The 21,070-nt window shown below is 50.6% G+C and overlaps 1 protein-coding gene across 3 annotated transcripts in view; it reads left to right on the plus strand.

The window, feature by feature from the left end:
- Positions 1-5,239: 5,239 nt before the first annotated feature.
- Positions 5,240-21,070, plus strand: part of Tbc1d22a (TBC1 domain family member 22A) — a 306,659-nt gene continuing 290,828 nt past the window's right edge. For 2 of the 3 annotated variants that reach the window (XM_004650395.2, XM_045153248.1), the window contains exon 1: positions 5,240-5,391. In XM_004650395.2, the coding sequence (XP_004650452.1) occupies positions 5,330-5,391 (62 nt within the window). In that variant the 5' untranslated portion in view covers positions 5,240-5,329. The remainder of the gene's footprint in view (positions 5,392-21,070) is intronic. The other variant, XM_045153247.1, reaches the window with a different exon arrangement.

The following is a 21,070-nucleotide window of genomic DNA, read 5'->3' on the forward strand; positions in this document are numbered from 1 at the left end:
TGCAGTTTCAGAAGAGGGAAGAACAATACCTATTGCTTCACTGGAAGTCTTGGGTGCATTTACGCATTTCTTATAGATACATTGATTATACTACATCTAAACTACTATAAGCTAGAAACATTAGAAATATGGTATTTCTTCAAGAAAGATACCTGGCAGTGAGGAGCTAAGGAAGGAGAGGGTTTATTTCAGCTCACAGCACAAGGCACACTTTCTGTCATGGCAGGCACGCTGGCAGGAGCTGAGGGCCAGTTGATCACATTGTAGCCAGAGTCAGGAAGCAGCAGAAGACAAACAGGAAGTGAGGCCCGGGGATATAAAAGGCCAAGGCCCACTCCTTGAGACCAACTTCCTCCAGCAAGGCTCTACTTCTTAAAGGCTCTTCAACCTTCCTAAACAGCACCAGCAGCTGGCCACGAAGTGTTGAAACACATGGCTGTAAAGGGATTATTCTACAAACTGCAATATCCCACTAGGTTAGCCACCTAGAATAAGAGGTGCTATATGGTGGGGGGAGGGAAGACACACCCTCAGGGTAATATTGGAGGTGGTATACCCTCAGGATTACTCCCTCCCATTACCCCCCACTGTTTTGGTTTTTCGAGGTAGGGTTGCACTCTATCCCAGACTGACCTGGAATTCACTATGTAGTGTCAGGGTGGCCTCGAACTCATGGTGATTCTCCTACCTCTGCCTCCTGAGTGCTGGTATTAAAAGTCTGTGCCACCATGCCTGGCTCCACTTTCCTTTTTTTTTTTTTATTTTTAAAAAATTTATTTATTTATTTATTTGAGAGAGACAGACACAGAGAGAAAGACAGATGGAGGGAGAGAGAGAGAATGGGCGCGCCAGGGCTTCCAGCCTCTGCAAACGAACTCCAGACGCGTGCGCCCCCTTGTGCATCTGGCTAACGTGGGACCTGGGGAACCGAGCCTTGAACCGGGGTCCTTAGGCTTCACAGGCAAGCACTTAACCGCTAAGCCATCTCGCCAGCCCTCCACTTTCCTTTTTTAAAAAAATATTTTTACTTATTTGCAAGCAGAGATAGAGAGTGAGAGAATGGGCTGCAAATGAACTCCACGTGGGCTGTTTGCAAGCAAGTACCTTAGCCTCTGAGCCGTCTCTTCAGCCCCACTTTCCTCTTGCAAGTTCCCTTAAAAAAGGAGGATGAGAGGGCTGGAGAGATGGCTTAGCGGTTAAGCGCTTGCCTGTGAAGCCTAAGAACCCCGGTTCGAGGCTCGGTTCCCCAGGTCCCACGTTAGCCAGATGCACAAGAGGGCGCTCGCATCTGGAGTACGTTTGCAGTCACTGGAAGCCCTGGCGCGCCTATTCTCTCTTTCTCTCTCCCTCTATCTGTCTTTCTATCTATGTCTGTCGCTCTCAAATAAATAAATAAAAAATTAACAAAAAATATTAAAAAAAAAAGGAGGATGAGAGCTGGGCATGGTGGTGCACACCTTTAATCCCAGCACTCGGGAGGCAGAGGTAGGAGGATTGCCATGAGTTTGAGGCCATCCTGAGACTCCATAGTGAATTCCAGGTCAGCCTGGGCTAGAGTGAGACCCTACCTCGAAAAACTAACAAACACTCCCCCCCCCCAAAAAAAAGGAGGATGAGGCAGAGTCCTGGAGACATGATGCCAATGGAGGGCATCACAGATGATGTGCGGATTCTGTCGCCCTTCCCTAAATGAAAAGGTTCCAAGTAGCCAAATTCATTATCTCTGGAATTTGGCATCTGTCCAGTTTGATTCCTCTAGGGGGTCCCATTCCTTTATTGGGAGTCCTGGCTGTTGATGGCTCACAGGTAAGTCTCTCCTTGGGAGCTGCTCTCTGCTGCAGGGCCTGTTCTCTCCCCAGACCATGTCTCTCTTCCCTGGAAAGCCTGCATCTGATGACACCCAGGTAGCAGTGAGGACTGGTTTCAGTATGGACCCACCTCAGGGCTTGTCTGATGCCTCCCTTTAGCCCCACTTCTCCCCAGTGCTCCACCCGCATGCTTCTCTTGCCCCATCAGTGCCCTGCGGGATTGACCCGTACTGAGAGTCTCACCACGCCGACACTCGCATTGCCCATCATGCTCATCATTCTCTCATCCCTACATTAGTGACGACACTCCTTGCAGTGTGTCCTGCTGCACCTACTCAACCTTAAGCCAAGGTCACAAGAGACCCAGTGTGGCCAGCCATCTGCCATGAGCCTTGGGGTGAAATTGCTCATTCACCGCTGCATTTTTGAATCTGTCTTTCCCCCCAAGGCTTCAAAGTAGCTCAGCACACAGCAGGGTAGGAGCTCAATAAATACATTTTAATGTGTAGTGAAACACTGTACACATGGAAAAGTCATAAAGAATATTACACACACCTGAATGCACTCTATCTGACTTAAAAATAGAGCCCGATGGTATAAGTAAACCTCCCATGAATTTCCTTATTATTGTTCCCACCAATACCCAGAGGCAGGCAGCCAGTCTCCTGAATTTAGCTTTCAACATTCTCATGCTTTAAAAAATGGTATTAATAAAACAAAGTATTATTAAATGACAGCATATCATATACATTCATTGTAAAATTCATTAATTTTGATGCACGGAAATTCACTTTTACCAGCACATAGTATTCTTTTGGGAAACTACGCGTGATTAATCAGTTCTGGGGATGGCATTTAGGGTGCTTTTCTTCCCACCCCCACGTCCAGGAGAAGCAACAATGCAACACACATTTTTGTCTGGCATATCTGGGCACTTTGCTCCAGGGTGCATAGCCCAGAGAGAATTGCTAGGTTGTAGGGTATCTTCATCTACTAGAAATTCCTCAATGGCCAACCAAAGTTATCCACATAGACCCCCTCCTCCACACATGGTAGGGTTAAGAGCTATTCTCAGTTCACAAATTCACATTTTCATCAATCTTGTTATGACTTTTTCCTCAGTCTTTTCAGTGTAAAATGGTAAACTGTTGGTTTTAACTTGCACTTGTCTAAATCTTAGTGAATGTAAGACTTTTATGTTCCCTGCTTATGTTCAAAGACTGCTGATTGCACCTTTAGTCCCCGGTATTTGGGTGGCTGAGGAGGGAGGGTCAGAAGCCCAGGAATGTGAGATCTGCTTGAGTAACATGGCCAGATTGTTCCCCTCCCCCAAACAGAAAGGTCCCGCTCAGCCAATGGCCTCTGGAATGTGGGCGCTGTCCTGTTTGAGTCTGGCATAGGTCCCATTCCCAGACTGCATCAGTACGACTTTTTAATCTGGCCTCCCACCTGACTTTCCTTTTGAATCCCAATCTGTGTGCCTCCCAAGGCCATTTTTGGAGATTCTCTACCTTGGATTTGACCACTACCTGGGGCATTTCTGCTCCTGACCGTGTTGTTTCTTCTCCCAGGCCTCCTGACAACCCATCCCCTTTGTGGGCGAATGTACTGTATGACCTAGTGCTTGGCTGAGAGCAAATGCCTGTACCCTCACACTCACTGTTCAACCCTATCACAAGCTGATGCTGCAAACACGCGAGATCAGCTCTATTCCTTTCCCAAGATAGCTGCCAGGAAAGGTGGTGGTCAAGTGTGGGGAGCTGAGCTGAACCTGGGGTTTCCCTGTGGTCTTTCATAACTTTCCTTCCTGCCCACCGTCTCTCTAGTCCTGCTGCCTCCCCATTCATTCTTAGGAGTCCCTCGGGAGGCCTTAGGGCTATGGTCAGGAGGACCCTGGGGCCTTTCTGAGCTCTATTAGAAGATTCTGAATGCGCTCACCCTCCACCCAGTGATGGGATCGAACCTAGGTTTTTCACATACTAGGCAAGCACTCTTATTCCCAAACTATGTCCACTGCCTTTCATTAAAAATTTTTTTTGTTCATTTTTATTTATTTGAGAGTGACAGAGAAAGAAGGAGGGAGGGAGGGAGGGAGGAAGGGGGAGAGGGAGAGAGAGAGAGAATGAATGGGCGCGCCAGGGTTTCCAGCTACTGCAAACAAACTCCAGACGCGTGCGCCCCCTTGTGCATCTGGCTAACGTGGGTCCTGGAGAATCGAGACTCGAACTGGGGTCCTTAGGTTTCTCAGGCAAACGCTTAACTGCTAAGCCATCTCTCCAGCCCCCCTTCATTTTACTAAACTTTTATTTATTTTTGAGAGAGAGAGAGAGAGAATGAGAGAGAGAGAGAGAGAGAGAGAGAGAGAGAGAGAGAGAGAGACGGACAGACAGACAGACAGGCAGACAGAATGAATGAATGGGCATGCCAGGGCCTTCAGCTGCTGCAAACTCAAGACGCATGTGCCCTCTTGTGCACGTGTGTGACATTGCACTGTAACACTGTATGTCTGGTTTACTTGGGACCTAGAGATTTGAACATGAGTTATTAGGTTTTGCAGGCAAGCGCCTTAACAGCTAGGCCATCTTTCCAGCCCCATTAAAAAAATTTTTTTTTCTGATGCAGGGTCTTACTATGTAGCCCAGGTCGGCTTCAACCTTGAGGATCTTCCTGCTGGGCCTCCCATAGCACCATGCTCAGCTCCTATGTATTTTAAAAATATGAAACACTTCAAACAGCTGCGTCATCTTTGCACAAGGGTCACACTAGTTGCGGTAGTTTGAATGAATGTTCCAATGGAAACAGGAGATTGTTTTTTCTTTTTCAAGGAAGGGTCTCACTCTAGCCCAGGTTGACCTGGAATTCACTTATGTAGTCTCAGGGTGGCCTCGAACTCAGCGATCGTCCTACCTCTGCCTCCGAGTGCTGGGATTAAAGGGGTGCGCCACCACGCCCGGCCTGAAGCGGAGTTTTATTTTCGCTTGTAACTTGGTGTCAGGGTGCGCGGAACCTACGGTCCACCCCAGGGAGTGGGGGCGGATTCCCACCAACGCCTGGCGAAGCGGCCTAGAGCCCATGGATAGGCAGGAACCTGTCTTCGGGCCGCCGGCGGACTTCTGCTCGTTCTGGGGCTTCTTCCACACGGTACTCTGCAAACGGAACCAGAGCCGGCCCGGCCGCACTGGGCTTCAGGATGCCGAGCGCCGCGGCGCAGCTCGACCCTGACGTTCCGTAGGCAGCCCGGAACCAAAGGAGCGCGGGCCCGCCGTTTCCCCCGGCGCACTACTACCGCGCGCACCGCCGGGCGTCGCTTTTTCATGACAACACACGCAGTCTGGGACGAAGGCGGGACTTCCTGGATCGTGGACACACAACTTCCGGACGGAGGCGGAAGAGCCTCTCTGCTCTACGACCGACAGTCCCGAGAGCGCCGCTCGGCCACCGGGGCGCAGCAAAGCGCCGCTGGGGCGGGCCGGCCGCACCACGGGTGTCCGGGCCGTGGGCCCGAGGGATGAGGAGGGACCATGGCCAGCGACGGGGGCAGGAAGCAATTCTGGAAGCGCAGCAACAGCAGGGTCCCTGGCAGGTGGGTGTGGCGGGGAGGACTGGGCCGGGGTCAGAGGTCAGGGGTCAGGTGGCCGTGCTGGCCTGCTGGACTGCGGCCGGAGCTGGCCACTGGGGAGGGGGGCCTGGGCTCCAGGGGGACATTTGGACGTGGGGTCTGGGGAATGACAGTGGGCGCACTCAGGAGCTGGAAGGAGGAGGCGGAGCCGGAGCTGCCTCCAGTGTCGTCGGGGCCTGCGACTCTGGCCTGTGACCTCCGGGCAGCTGGCCGGAACCGATGCGGGTCGTGGCCCGCAGAGGCCGGTGGAGTCGGGAACTTGGCCTGGGCGGGGCGTCGGCCGGCGGGGAGCTCAGCTTCTCGAGTGCGTGCTGGTTTGGCCACTTGTTTGCCTTCTTGTCTCCCGTGTGGGATACTGCTTTTGCCTTAGGATGGAGGAGGGTTGGAGGTGCCCTGTGAATTTCCATATTCCGACTTTCAGACCTCTGAATCAACTCCAGTCTTTTGCCAGCAACAGGAAGCAAATTAAGAAATAAACAAACAAACAAACCAAAAATCAAACAGGTATTTGGGTGCACCGTGGAAAGTGTAGAGCACCAAAGTCCTTCTCTGATTGGTTGGGGTCCTGCTAGGCCCAAGGGAATGTGGAGACATTGCATGGAAAATTCCTAGGATAGATTCAGTCACTGGTGAGGCTGGGGAACAGCAAGAAGGCCTCAAGAGTTAAACACATTGTTCTGTTCTCTAACTTAGGCCTTCTGGTCCCCCTCCTGTTGGGTCAGGACTGGTGCCTTGCCTTGTTTTTTTTTTTTTTTGTTCTAGGGCAGTTCCTAGATGACATTCAGCAAACAAAACCCGAGGTGATCACTGGGCCCCACTTAGCTTGTGTGGCATCTGAGGTACTGAAGCTTTAAGATTCTGACAATGAAATCACTTTAATAAAACCATCCATAGGCACAGCATGATGGCTCAGTCCCCCGTTTTCATGATACACACTATTGTGTGAGTGTTCAAATTGTAAGCTTTGACATTCACTGCACTCTCAGTGGTTGGGAGCTAACAGGAGTGACTTGACTGCTCAGCTGCAGCGCCTTGGAGGATGAAGGGAGTCTGGGACCTTATTTTACTGCACCAGGGCTGGGCTTGATTGGCTAGTAAGAGATTTTATCAGAACCCGTATCATGGTGGGAGACAGGTGTGGATTCTGGAGTAGTACTGGGTAGAACGTGCCAGTAGTGCCAGGGACAAGTGCTGTAGAACATAGTGTCCAGGTAAAAGGATCTACAGGGGCTGGAGAGGTGGCTCAGTGGCTAAAGGCACTTGCTGGCAAAGCCTGAGGCCTAGGTTTGATTTTGCAGTACGCATGTAAAGCCAAATGCAGAGAGGTGTATGCATCTGGAGTATATGTTCATAGTGGCAGGAGACCCTGATGCACCCATTTTTTTTTTCTACCAATAAATGTATATATTTTTAAAAGATCTATGAGGCAGTGTAGCTTATTTTTGTTTGTGAGGGAAGGTCTCACTCTTGCCCTTGCTGACTTGGAACTCACTCTGCAGTTCAGGTTAACATTGAAATCACAGTGATCCTCTTATCTCAGCCTCCTGGGTGCTGGAATTAAGGGCGTGTGCCACCATGCCTGGCTGGATCAGTATAACTTTTATGTGTTGCTTTTAGGTCCTCAGGTTTTGCTTCCTCTTCGGTCTGAACCGTGATTCATTCTGAAGCCAGTAGCTGTGTGGAGTTACAACAGTGAATAACCTTTGGATGGAAGACTGTCTCTTGGTGTGTCTCTTCTGTACTGTGGGCTGGCCTTGGACTTTTGATCCTCTGAATCAGCCTCCCGAGTGCTGGAATACTTGGGTGCCACTAAACCTAGTGTAGTAGTTTGCTTTTTACTGGGTTAAATAGTGTTTTCACTAAATTAGTGTCCATCTGGAAGCTGTGAATGTGACATTGTTTGGAAGCAGTCTTTGTAGGAGTAATAAGTTAGGGTGAAGCGATGTTGGGTTGAGGTGCTAATCCGGTGACTGGGGTCGTACGAAGAGGGAAATTGGGACACATGCAGAGAGACGTGTAGGGAAGATGGCCAGGTGAACTGAAAGCAGCTGTGGGGAAAGCCAGGGATTGCTGGCAGCCATCCGGAGCTAGAAGTGCCAGGGACAGAGCCTCTCCTGAAGACTTCAGAGAGCGTGCTTGCTTGTCTCTGCTGAGTGTGACCACCATCAGGGAAACTCAAGAGGAAAACCACGTGATGCTGAATAGCGCCAGGTCCTGCCTTGGAACTCTAGACTGTGAAGGGGATCTGAACCCTTGCTGGCTTCTTGGAGGTGTGGGGTGACATCCGTCACACTTGCTGCCTTGGTGCTTTGCAGATGTGTTCTTGTTTGCAGAGCGCTGCTGTCTTCTAGGCAGCTGAGGACAGGTTTGGCTTAAAGCCCTTTTGCTTTCCCCAACATGCAGGCCGTGCCCGGCACTGCCGTGTTCTGAGACCTTCTCTCAGGTTCTTCCAGCCTGGCCACCACTTAGCTGGTAGCCCCACTTCCTACTTCTGGGTGGCTGCAGCACTGCCAGGCGAGGACTGCAGTCGGAGTGCACTGCGGCCTGCAGTGCTGAGGGGCCTGGGCTCCAGGGTTCTCCACAGTCTCTGCCCTGTGAGCTGCTCACTTTTTGCTCTTCCACCTGACTTCTGTTTCTCTACTCCCTGTGGTCTAGCTCACCTTTTTGACTTATCAAAACTCACCTGCAGCCTGCCTCCTTGTAAAGTCTTGACTGCGAGATCCTTTTCAGGCACTTGCTTCTTCAGTGGGCTGCAAGCTCTGCTCCTTGTGAGCGCGCCTCTCTTTCCTCACATTGTTAAGGCTTGAAACATGGTGGTTGCTCACAGCGGTCTGGCATATTAACCTCACGAGGGGAAGGGATTTGACCAAGAGAGATGTGGTCTTCCGTGAAGAGCCCTGTGCGCTATGAATTCCTGGCGTTTGGCTGTGTAGCTGACTGGGGCTTCTTAGGCATGATTTTCCTGGATGAGCTGGCAAGTGTGTGGCAGAAAGACCTCTGGTTGGGTGCGTTTTAGCCTTTTGTTGTATGTGTGCTAGTCCAAGCCACGCCACTGCTGGCAAGCTCAGTTTCTTTGTCTGTAATGTGAGGGGCTGCATGAGAGCTAGTGTGGCCAGGGCGAGATTTGTTTGCGTATCTTCATTCTCCTTGGTGAGGAGAGGCGGAGAGCTTGATAAGTCATTCATCTGGCATTTGTTTAATTCATACTATATGCCACTGCCAGCTCTAGGTATGAGGGTTGTATCAGTGCAAAACACAGCACAGGGCTGGAGAGTTGGGTTAGCGGTTAAGGCGCTTGCCTGCATGGCCAAAGGACCTGGGTTCCATTCCCCCAGGACTCAGGTAAGGCAGACGCACAGGTGGTGCATGTGTCTGGAATTCGTTTGCAGCAGCTGAGGACCCTGGTGCACCCATTCTCTCTCTGCTTCTTTCTTTCTCACTCTCCAATTAATAAATAAAATTAAATTATTTAAAAGCATAGCACCGGGAAGGGGGTAAGTAGCTCAGAGCCAGGTGCAGTGGGGAGGGTTTCATGATGGCAGTGGTCAGGGTGGCTGTAGCTGAGGGAGGCTTATGGCTGTGTGACCACAGTAAGATGTGGGCTGTGGTTCTTGTGCTCTGGGGAGAGGGGAACCTGTGGAGGGAGGGCTTAAGTGCAGGCATGGCGTGGTCTGCTTTCAGCTTGACAGGATGACTTTGATTGCTTTAATGAAGACAGACCACAGGTGAGAAGGGAGGAGGATGGAAGTGGGGAGACCGGGTAGAAGGCTGTTATAAATGGCTTGCAGTGGTGTGGCACTGGGGAGGTGGGAGAGGCAGTACGTGGGTAAGCATGAGAAGGCTTGTTTTCCAACTCTTCCTGATCTGCTCTCGGCCTGTTGACTCACTTGTCTCATGAAAGGCTGTTGCTTTCTGCCATCATTGTGGTTGGAATTCCTGCTGAACTTAATTTTAAATGCCAGGACAAAACACCACACACTGGGCTTGTGAACACTGGACACCTTTCATCATGGATTGGATGTTTGCTGTTTTAGCACTGGCTGCCTTGCCATGCCCTGTCTTGCTGACAGGGAGGCATGCATGCTCCTGGGGGAGGCAGTCTGGCATTTGGAAGAGCCATGGCAGCAAGAAAGGCTTTGCTTGGCTATGCCAGGGTCCTGGGTACTTGGGCTAATTCTGGAGCAGAGGAGCGTCCCAGTGCTGTGGCTCGGGTCACTTTCAGTGTCCACTGTCAGATTCACAGGGACTCAGCTCCCCAGGGTGCTTTACTCACCAGCTGAGGGGAGGAGATGCTGGGGATAACGAAGCCATTCAGATGTGTGAGCCCTTCGATGTGCCAGCTAAATGCTGGGTGTGCAGACATGGCCAAGGAGGCCGGAGGGCTGAAGGGCAGTGAGCACAGAAATGGGAGTGCTGGCTGAAGCGCTCGGAGGGGTGTCACTTGGGCATGTTGGTTGAATGCCACATTCCCATGTGGGTAAATGGTCGCATTCTCCTCAAGGACATTCTGTCTAAGCTGAGACATGGACATGGAGATGAAGCTGGGCTGTTCTTAGAGATGCCTGGTGGGCAGCAGAAGGCACTTGGGGCTGCAGAGTGATCTGAGCAGGCCTTAGCATACGAGGCTCCACAGGCCATGGAGGCCATGGAGCCATCAGGTGTGAGTGTTAGGAGAAAGCACTGAAGGGCTGGAGTCAGGGAGTGCGGGTCACTGCTGTTCCTCCTTGAAGCAGGTAGCTGTGCGAGAGCTGTGGCAGAAGGCGGTGATGAGGGCAGAGGCTGTGGGGCCGAGTGGGCAGGGTCAGCGGCTGTGACGGGTGGAGTGCTCAGCTTTGCCTGCGTGCTGGGGGTGGGCATGATCACCGTGGCCTGGGGTAGGGACATAATTGCATCCCATCCCTGGAACTTGGGAGTAGGTCATGTTATATGACAGAGGGCATCAAGGTGGGCGATCAGCTGGCCTTGACTAGGGCGTTTGTCCTGGACTATGTGGTGGGCCTAGTGTAGTCACATGAGTGTGTACATGTTTAACTAGTGTGTTATTTGTTTGCAAGCAGAGAGATATAGACACATTCACACATATATACAGAGAGGGGGGGGAGGGAGTGTGTGTGTGTGTGTGTGTGTGTGTGTGTGTGTGTGTGTGTGTATGCCAGGGCCTCCAGCCATTGCAAATGAACTCAGATGCATGTGCCACTTTGTGCATCTGGCTTTTACATAGGTACTGGAGAATTGCATCCATGTCATTAGGATTTGCAGACAAGTGCCTTAACTACTAAGCCATCTCCAGCCCTGCATGTGTTAAAAGTGTTTGAAGCATGTGACCATAGTACCCTGAGTATACTTGATCTTAAAAGTGGTTGGAGGGCTGGAGAGATGGCTTAGCAGTTAAGGCACTTTCCTGCAAAGCCTGAAGACCCAGGTTCAATTCCTCAGTACCCATGTAAGCCAGATGCACATGATGGAGTATGTGTCAGGAGTTCGTTTGCAGTGTCTAGAGGCCCTGGAACATCCATTCTGTCTCACCTCTCTCTTTCTTTCCTGTCTCTCTCTTTCCTATCAGCCTCTTTCTCTCTCTCAAATAAATAAAATATTTAAAAAACTGGATGGAGAGGGCTGGGTGTGGTGGCACATGGTAGGATGATTGCCCTGAATTCAAAGCCAGCTTGGGCTACAGAGTGAGTGCCAGGTTAGCCTGAGTGAAGGTGAGACCCTGCCTTAAAAAGACAAACAAGGAAAAGTGGTTGAAGATTCGACATGAGGTGGACATGGACTTGGAGAAAATGGGAACAGCCTTCTGTTGACAGCCACTAGCAGAATGGTGATCTTCGTCCTCTAAATGCAAAGACTTGAACCCTTACTCACAGCCAGAGTGAGCAGGAAATGATTCTTCCCTTGAGCTCCAGGAAGGAATGCAAATGGTCCACACTTAGATTTTGTCTGCCCACATCCATGCTGGACATCTGACTTCCTGAACATTTAGATCAATGTGCATGCTCTGTGTGGAGTGTGCCCAGGGTGTCTGCTGAGGAAGAACTGCAGGTGAGCCTCAGCACCTCCCTCATCAGAGTCCTGCTGTTGCGTGTGAGCATAAGGACTCGGGTCAGCACCTCCTTCATCAGAGTCCTGCTCTTGAATGTGAGCAGGAAGACGTGGTTAGCTTTCCTAGGGTGCTTTTGGGCACAGATGACTGGGAGTGAGCACCAGGGTTCTTCTGGTGTCTTGGTCCTGCTGACCAGGAATTATGTGGAAGCTCTTCCTCTTTTTCACTGCCTTTGCTGTGGTCTTGGAGTGGCTGTTCACCTGTCTCAGAAACTGTGGCATGTGTATCCATCCCTGCAGGCTGTGTGCAGATGAGCTGGTGCTTGTCTGAGAGGAGCTGATCCCTGCTCGTGTCCAGGGCCAGGGAAGCACTCGTGGGTGGGTTGTTGTTGTATACACAATTCTTTTTACCTCTACTGTGATCACTTACTTACTGCACATGTTTCTTATCCAGAAACATTACTTTGAAGAATAAATACAAAGTGAATCATATTTCTCTGTTGCATATTTAATATAGCAAATCTGTATTCTAGAGCTATTTTTTTCCCCCTGAGGTAGGGTCTTGCACTAGCCCATACTGACGTCAAATTCACTATGTAGTCTCAGGGTGGCTTCAGACTCATAGCAATCCTCCTACCTCTGCCTCCTGTGTGCTGAGATTAAAGGCATTTGCCACCATACCTGGCTTAGAGCTAGTTTAAGAAATATTTTTATGTACTCATTTGTAAAGGGGCAGGAGGGAGAGAGTGAAAGAGAGAGGAAGAGCATGGGAATGAGAATCAGTGAATGGATGGGTGGGTGTGCCAGGGCCTTTTGCTGCTGCGAATGAACTCTAGACATAGGCACCACCTTATGCATCTGGCTTCATGTGGGTCCTAGGGAACTGAACCTAGGCCATCTGACTTTGCAAGCAAGTGATTCAACTGCTGAGCCATCTCTCCAGCCCTCTAGAATAATTTTAGACAAGACAAAATAACTAAAAATAAAAAAAAGTACATGGCTTATTGGCAATGCTTGCCTAGCATATGCGAGGCCCTGGGTTTCATCCCTGGCAACACACACTCCACCACCAGCAGCAGCAAAATCCTGACGGGTTTTAGAATTTGGGGTTTAAAAATTAATCATGATATAAAGAGGCAGATAGAATGGGTGCACCAGGGCCTCAAGCCCCCGCAGACGGACTCCAGATGCATCTGCCACCTTGTGTATCTGGCTTATGTTGGTACTAGGGAATTGAATCTGGGTCCTTAGGCTTTGCAGGCAAGTACCTTAACCACAATGCAATCTCTCCAGTCCTAAAATTTAATTTTTAGGCCATGAGAAGAGCAGGTAGAACCCTTCCTTCCTGCTGTGTCTGGGAAAGAGGAGTGTGGTGAGAAGAATGGACTTGCTCTGTTCCTTTTTCCCCCAGACTGCTATGGCCCAGCAGGACAAAGGCAAGTGGTAAGTGCCAGGGTTGCAGAAAGGGAGTCACCCTCCTCACCCTCCTGCGGCCATAGTGTCACCCTCCTCTTCTTGTGGCTCAGATTCAAGCCATGGGGCTTGCTCAGAGTCATGCAGCTTATAAGCTGGGTGTCTGGTTTGAACTGGATGTCCAGGCATCATCACGTTATGAGCCACCATAGTGTGAGAGTTCTCACTCTTGTCCTCAGCCGTCTTGCTGTGCGTCTCTGAGACAGCAGACTCACCTCAGCCTGCTGGAACCCATCCCTGCAGGGCTGATCCTAGTTCCTGCCGACCTACCGAGCTCTGCTGGAGGCCTGGTGTGCAGTCAGCTTCTCACTGCTGGAGAAAAGCCCCTGATCAAGAGGAGTTTGTTAGAGGACGTGGTTTATTTTGGCTTACAGACTCGAGGGGGAGCTCTGTGATGGAAGGGGAAAATGATGGCATGAGCAGAGGGTGGACTCACCTCCTGGCCAACATCAGGTGGACACCAGCTGCAGGACACCTGAATCAAGGCACCACACCTGGCTTTTCAGCTCAGAGTGCTGAGGCCCTTGTCCCTCCAGCCTCACCCTCATGCTCACATTGCACATGAGAGGCAGAGGTGTCACGAGGCCCGAGGCAGTGGGGTCACTGTGCTTTGTGGCTAGTGCTGGGAACTCCTGTCTTAAGTACCCCAGTCTTTCTGTTCTCCTTTTCTGAAGTGCCATTTCCTTTTGTTTGGGGCTCACTGTGAAAGTCCCCCCCCCCCCCAGCACTAAGGGTCATGATAGGACACAGCTGTAGCTTCTCTTTCTTAGTGACAGTGGGCGGAGAGCAGGCACAGGCAGGGTCTGGCCTTGCAGTGGCCCCGTGCACGAGCTGTCCACTCTTCTCGCCTGGGCTGAATGGAGGAAGCCGAGCCTCCTTTGTGAGCTCACTGGACCCTCACAGGGATGTCTGTTCAATGTGGAGCCCTTTCTGGCTCCATGGACCCAGCTTCTGTGTCCCCGAAAACATTTGTGTTCTCTTGCCATGGTCCCTTCTGGATGTAGTTGCTCACTCTAGGGCTCAGCCACTGAGAACAGATGCCAGGATCCAGCCGTCAGAACTGTCCTGGCCCTGGTGTGTGCCTAGGGCTCGTCCAGCACACCCTGGTCTTCCATTTTTTTTTCTTTTTGTTTGTTTATTTTTATTTATTTGACAGTGACAGACAGAGAGAGAAAGGCAGGAGAGAGAGAGAGAGAGAAAGAGAATGGGTGCGCCAGGGCCTCCAGCCAGTGCAAATGAACTCCAGATGTGTGCGCCCCCTTGTGCATCTGGCTAATGTGGGTCCTGGGGAATTGATCTCAAACTGGGGTCCTTAAGCTTCACAGGCAAGCGCTTAGCCCCCAAGCCATCTCTCCAGCCCCTGGTCTTCCATCTTAATGTGCACATGTGCCTGCCTGGCTCCAGCGGTGTGTCAGTGATCAGGCCTGAATGTGCTGAGAGGTGCTGTCTATGGGTTCTCTGGAGCACCACCCACGAACCCTGCTACTCGAAGGCCAGACAGTGTTGTGAACCCTGTCATGTGGGTGAGAGACAAGCCCTCAGCTGGGGCGAGCCATCCAGAGGCTGGGCAAAGGACCAAGTACTGGAGGGGGTGGATCCCTTGCTGTCATTATGGACTTTCCAGGCAGAGACAGCACCCTGAGAGTGTCCCCCCCTCTTGTTTTCAGTGGTTGTGGTTATCAGTGGTGAGTCTGATTTGGGTGGGATGCCCCACAGTGTGCTCTCGGGGTCGAGGAAGAGAGGTCCTTCCCTGCCTCCTTCAGAGACTGAAGCTGGGAGGAAGAAAGGCTAAAGACAGTTACTTTCATAGGCCTTCTGACAGCTGTTTCCCTGTATGTCAAGGCCTTGGAACTTGCTGTGTTGGGAGTGTGGACACCCAGTGCCAGCTCAGTTTTGAGAGTAGATCTGATGCTGTCGTCCCCTGACCTGCTCAGGTGGATTATAATGCTGGGATTTGCTCTTGGATGGTGGCTGCTACTTCATGAAGTAGTTTATAAAGAAGCAGTGACTGTGGGCCCCATTCTACTTTCTTTTACAACATTTTTGTTGTGGTTAAATTTATGTTCCAAACCAGTCACTGGGGCAAGGTAGTGTTTCATGTGGTTGGCCACCATGTTTTCATAAGCTGTCATAACCTAAATGAGTTTTTTTATTTACTTTTTATTTTTGAGATAGGGTTATGCTGAGTTACTCAGGATGGTCTTGGACTCACTCTAGCCCAGGTAGTCTTTGAACTTGAGACTCTCCACTTCAGTCTCCTGAGTAGCTGGAATCACAGGTGTCCACTACTGGCCAGGGTGATCACTGTGACTTTAAGTAGCTTGGGTAGAGTGGGCCAGGCAAAGAAGCACAGGGACCTTATGAGGTGTCATTTGCTTAACTTTGTTGTGAGAAGCTGACTTAACTCCTTTATTGATATGTTCTCCCCAAATCCTAGTTGTTCAATTATTCACAGAGCCAAGACGAGAAAGAATTCAGTGTAACAAGCATGACTGAGTGCCTTCTGCGTACAGAGCTGAGCAGGAGTTACTGCTGAAGAGACAAGACACCAGCCAGAGCTTCTGTCCCAGTGGATCTTGTGGACAGTGTGTAGGGCGTTGTGACAGGCTGGGAGAGGATGGCTGTTTTGACTGAGATGACATCAGACTGAACCTTGAGGGAGGATGTGATCCTCCCAAGATCCTTGCATGAACACATTGGCTGACGGTCAGGAAGGACCTTCTTGAGGGAGGGCCCCATCCTTTAGGGACCTGTATGAATGGCCCTGAGGGACTTAGCCCAGGTATGGTTGATGAAGTCAGGGCCCTGTTGAGAGCCTGGGGGTGGAGGGCGGGGGTAGTCACTTCCATTGGAATAGAGATGATTGTGGAATGGGGATAAAGAAGGGCTGTGTGTATGACCTGCCCGGGAGAGGTCTCCGTGCTGAGAAGCGTGGGCTTGGGAGTTAGACTATAGGCACTTTGTGTTTGGAGCTGGACAAGTTTCTGAGCAGGAATGACCTGATCATCCTCCTGCCTCTGTTCAAGAGCTCCTGCTGTGTGCCACAGTGAGGTTCTGGTGGAGGAGAAGGCCTGGAGGGTACAGGCAGTGGGTGAGCTAAGACCCAGGGCAGGAGTGTGGAGAGGAGGTCATGGCATGGAGGCTTAGGGAATGGTTGCTGTCTGGGTGGCTCAGCAGATGTGTATTAAAATCTGTGTCCTGTGCTGGAGAAGGTAACACAAGAGAGCCTTGTCCAGGCGTGAGGTGCAGGTGAGCCTGGCAGGGCCAGGGAAGCAGGAGGCAAAGATCAAAGGGCTCTTGAGGGGCTTTGAGTCTTTCCTAAGGGAGGCCTTGAAGGGTTTCAAGCCAGGAAGTGACCTGTCCTCCGACTTGCACAAGGCAGAGCCCGGGCCAGGGCTGGAGGCGGCTGGGGGCTGGTGTAGATCACTTGTGGGGTCAAAGGCTGGGTCAGGGTCTGGGCTGATGGAGAAGGGGAGAGATGTATGGAATGTTCTCTAGATGCCTTGGGAGGTGTAGAGACTGACTGCTGGTGATTTTAGCGGGGAACCTTGGTGGCCCCTAGGTGTGTGGATTGCTGCTCATGGAGCAGAAGTCACAGGACTGTGGCTGGATCAGGGGGAAGAGAATGGAGCTTCTGTCCATGGCAGTTCCAGTGTCAGGGCCTCAGGTGCCAGAATGGGGCTCAGGGTGAGCCAGAGGCTGCTGAGAGGAGTAGGGCATGAGGCAGGGTGAAGGCACGACTGGTGGGTGGTATCATCACTGTGCCAGGCCTGTTTGATGAGAAGGGCACATCCCATTCTCTTAGTGGACTGTTACTGTGGGCTTCTGAGTTGGTGGCTGAGGTGGTACCAGTTTCACTGAGGGTCCCTTGTTTGAGAATCATGTTCCTGAAGATGGTTGATGGTCAGGGGGAGATGTGACAGGAGAACCCATGTCCTGGCTTTGGGGCACCAAGGTAGGGAGTGCACAGTCAATTCTGTGTCCATCCTGAGATGCAGCAGGAATGATGGAGAAGCAGGAGGGCCCAGTGTGGTGTGGCTGGCAGTGCCATAGGACTGTAAGGGCTGAGTTAAGGCCAACAAGGAGGAGAGGGGAAGGGTGCCCAGTGGTCACTGGCTGCAGGTTGGTGGGACTGTCGGCCTCTTGGTATGACATGTCACAATACTTTTGGTTTTTTACTCATGTTTTTCAAGTTTTCTGTATTATGTCTGAAAAATACATCATATAAATGCTTTTTCTAAGACCAATTTAAGAGAGGTCATCGAAGCATCTGTCCATGTAGATGAGTAATTGCCTTGTCCCTGTGCCTACTAGTGCCAAGAGTCATAAGGTGTGTGCAGGAGACACAATTCAGTCCATGTAGCAGAGACCTCATGGCCCGGTAGGACAGCTGGTCACCAGGAGCCTGCAGGACAGGGCAAGCTAAGAGCCTGCAGAGTATGTGGTTGTTGGCAGAGGGCCTGTCCTGGGGGACCCTCTTGGCTTCAGGTCTGTGGGGTGCATCTCATGAGAGGGCCAGTGGAGTTGTTTACTGCTGTAATGACACTTGTTGTACCTCTTCCTCCAGAGCCCTTGGAAGCCTGCTTATGAACGTATTTTATAAACCCAAGGAGCCTCACAGTATGTCAGAATGAGCTCAGTGGTAAATTCAGTTGCTAATTTAGCTCATCATTCAGGAAGCTGCTCTTAAGCCCAAAGGGGGTAGGGAGTGCTGACTGTGTCTGGGGACAGGCCTGACGCGTTTTCTGGAGCATGGGAGTGCTTTCTCGTAATGTGGCAGCCTGAGTCTCTCAGACCCTGCAGCTGCATCTGCTTCTTCTCCGCGCTTTTATGTTTTCATAGTTGTCACTGGTTCACTCATCTCCATCTTTACCCACTGCAATTTAACCTGAGATAAGAGAGAAAACCACCCGTCGGTGCCATCGGTCTTGGGCTTCGCGTCATCCCCCTGGTGAAGGGCTCCATGTTCAAGCCTGACGTCCTCTGGGACTTGCGGGAGGCTCTGCTTCCATTAGAATCCAGGCTCTGCGACACTGGACCCGGGTCACTTCTCTGGCTGCTCTTCTGTCTTGCCCTAATGAACTATCCGCCCTTGTGGCAGCTGCGGGGGCAGGGAGGTCCCTGCTTTCCTGTCCGCTCTGGTGCTACCTTTGGGTGCCGGCAGCGTGGTGGTTGTAGAGTGACTGATAAAGGCTGCATCACAGGACACAGCGTTCCACGGTGCTCTGCAAGGGAAGAGCGGCTGAGGACGCTTACTCCGCGTACTCTTCTTAGGGCCTCTCTGGCTGGAAAAGGCAGCGCCGCTCGGCTGGCGGTGGCACTGAGCTCAGGGCCGTGCTCTTCGGCGGTGTACTGCATATTCAGCTTACTTTCCAGTGTTCCCTCTACGAATTGATCTGTATTGGTTTTGGTAACTGTAGTTTCTTTATGTCTGCTGATGTTATTAGTATCCCACCATAATGTAAAGTTTTATAATTCCCTCTTCATTTGATAATAGACATCTGAGTTTTTCTCAGAACTTTTTCAGTGTTATAGGCACGCTTCAGGAGGACAGTGCTTGGCTAGTGTGCATGAGGCTTGACTTTGACCTTCAGCACTACTTTTTCTTTTAGTGCTATACACTTGGCTAAACCTGCCCCCTGATGCACTTGTGCGAGGGAGGGTTTTTACGTTTGGTCACAGGATGTGCTGTTGTCACATGTGCCTGCTTTTCACAAGGCAGCTGTGGGATACACTCTAAAACTGGATTCTTATGTCACTTAAAAGTAATGTAAATTATTCAAGCCCTTGTTAATGTGCTTTCTTTTAGAGGATTTGGCATCAAATCCCAGGCCTTGCACATTTCAGGCAAGTGTTCTGCCACTGAGCCACACAGCCCTCACCATGAATAGTTCCTGAAGAAGGGGATCCCTATGAGAGGTGAACAGGTGCATTAGTTTCCACGTCTTTCAGACAGTTTTAGTTGAAGTCTGTTTTCTTTTTAGTGATGCAAGAACAAATAAAAATGCAATTTTAATGATATAAAATGAAGCTCCTTTTGGTCTGAGCTTGAACTTTGGTGGAACATTTTCTGCTCAATAAACAAGTGGTTGGCCTATGAAGAATTAATGAGTTTCCATCTGCTGGGAGGGAGGGGCTGGCGTCTGTGGTGCTGCTGCATAATTTCTTATGAAAACAACATGCAAATGACATGCAGATGGTGCCCTCTGGGCCACACTGCCTGCTGTTTTGGACATGAATATTTGGGGTAACGAGAATGCAGACGATCCAGAAGAGGTGGATTGACAGCATTGAGCAGTGCGGCTCGCGGGTCCTGGTCCGGGTTTCCACTGCTCTCCTGTTTCCTGCCGGAAAGCAAACCCGGAGCCTCGCGCATGCAAAGCCGGCTGTCGCACTGAGCGTCCTCCCTTCCCCATCACGTGCTTGCTCAGTTCTGAAGAAGGAAGCCAAGGCCCAGAGCAGTGTTGCTTGCTTAAAAAGCAGTGGCCAAGAAGGGCTGGAGTTGGAACGGGAACCTGGACCTTTGAGCTCTTGAACCTGGAAGCATTGTGCCAGTTTCCGGAAGGCTTCTGTGGAATTTTAGGAAGATGATGTGATAGGTTGAGGTTGATCTAAGCAGGCTATCCATCTCTTACTTTTCTTGACAACCAGCATACCTTTGGTTCTGGCCATGGACTCTGTGGGTTGGAAGTTTCCGTAGCGCACAGTAGAGGCCTTTCTCTGTCCTTGCTCCAAGCCGTCCTGGCTCTTACAGGTGTACTTGGCGGCTAGCCCAAACCAGAAGGCTGGCTCCCCTTCTTATCACTGCCTGACAAGTGGCTGACACAGGCTGTCTGTTGTGATGGGTGCACACAGCACCCTGTGTAGCTAGTTAGGGTGTCCTCATGGGGTTGGCTTTGTTTGAGGAGAGAGACCCAGAGAGCCAGTTGGAAGTTGTAGTGACTTAACAAGTTGTACCCTTAAATTTTTTTTTTAATTTAGTTATTTGAGGTGGAAGGTGGGCGGGGAATGGGCATGCCAGGGCCTCTAGCCACTGCAAATAAACTCCAGATGCATGCACCACTTTGTGCAACTGGCTTTATGTGGGTATTGGGGAATTGAACCTGGGTCATTAGGCTTTGCAGGCAAGTGCCTTAATTGCTGAGACATCTTTCCAGCCCAAATTCACTGTTTTTTTTTCAAGGTACGGTCTCACTCTAGCCCAGGCTGACATGGAATTCACTGTGTAGTCTAGGCTGGCCTCGAACTCACAGCCATCCTTTTACCTCTGCCACCCTCCCCAGTACTGGGATTAAAAGCATGTACCACCACGCCCAGCAAATTCACTCTTTTGAATTAGATCATTCAGAGTTATGTAAATGTAGCCAATCATTTTCAGAGTGTTCATCACCAAGCTCCTATTCCCAAACTGATTTTGAGCTGCCTTTTGTATGTGATGTGGCAGGCAGAGGAGCGACTCTGTTGTCCTGCATGTGGTCAACTAGATGTCTCGGCAACATTGTGAAAAAGACCATTCTTCCCCTGCTGGGTTGTCAGAGATCAGCTGACTGGAAGTGTGAGGTTTCGTTTCCAGGCTCTCAGTTCTGTGCCCAGCGAGCTCTGTGGTCTCCCTGTGCGCGAGTCTTGTGGGGGGGCTGTCTTCTTGCTCAGGGACACCAGGGACTGCTGAGGGTTAGGGGTGTCTCAAGAAATGCTCGCCAAGTTCTGGAGTTGAAGGTTGACCAAGCACAGTGCTCCCTCCCAACAGGGGCCCAGGTTGCTTGTACAAAACATGTCTAGGGAACTAGGCAAGAGAGCAGAATCCACATCATCCTTTGGTCTGTTGCAAGTGCAGATTTTCCTGTCTTTTTTACTTTTAGGGGCTCAGTCACCCTGTTTACTCCCTCTCACTAAGTTTTGTATTTTCCTTAAATATGTTCTTAAATATTTTAATCTTTTAGCTGATTTTAGAGTTATTTTCTTCATTTGAGTTTTGGATTGTTGATTGTTTATGAGTAGAAATGAAATTGACTTTTGCATATTGATCTTGTAGCCTCAAACCTCATTACTTTCTATTTTATTTTTCAAGGTAGGGTCTCACTTTAGCTCAGGCTGACCTGGAATTCACTCTGTAGTCCCAGGCTGGCCT

This window comes from Jaculus jaculus, chromosome 6 (genome assembly GCF_020740685.1).
Source record: "Jaculus jaculus isolate mJacJac1 chromosome 6, mJacJac1.mat.Y.cur, whole genome shotgun sequence".
Taxonomy (NCBI): Eukaryota; Metazoa; Chordata; class Mammalia; order Rodentia; family Dipodidae; genus Jaculus; species Jaculus jaculus.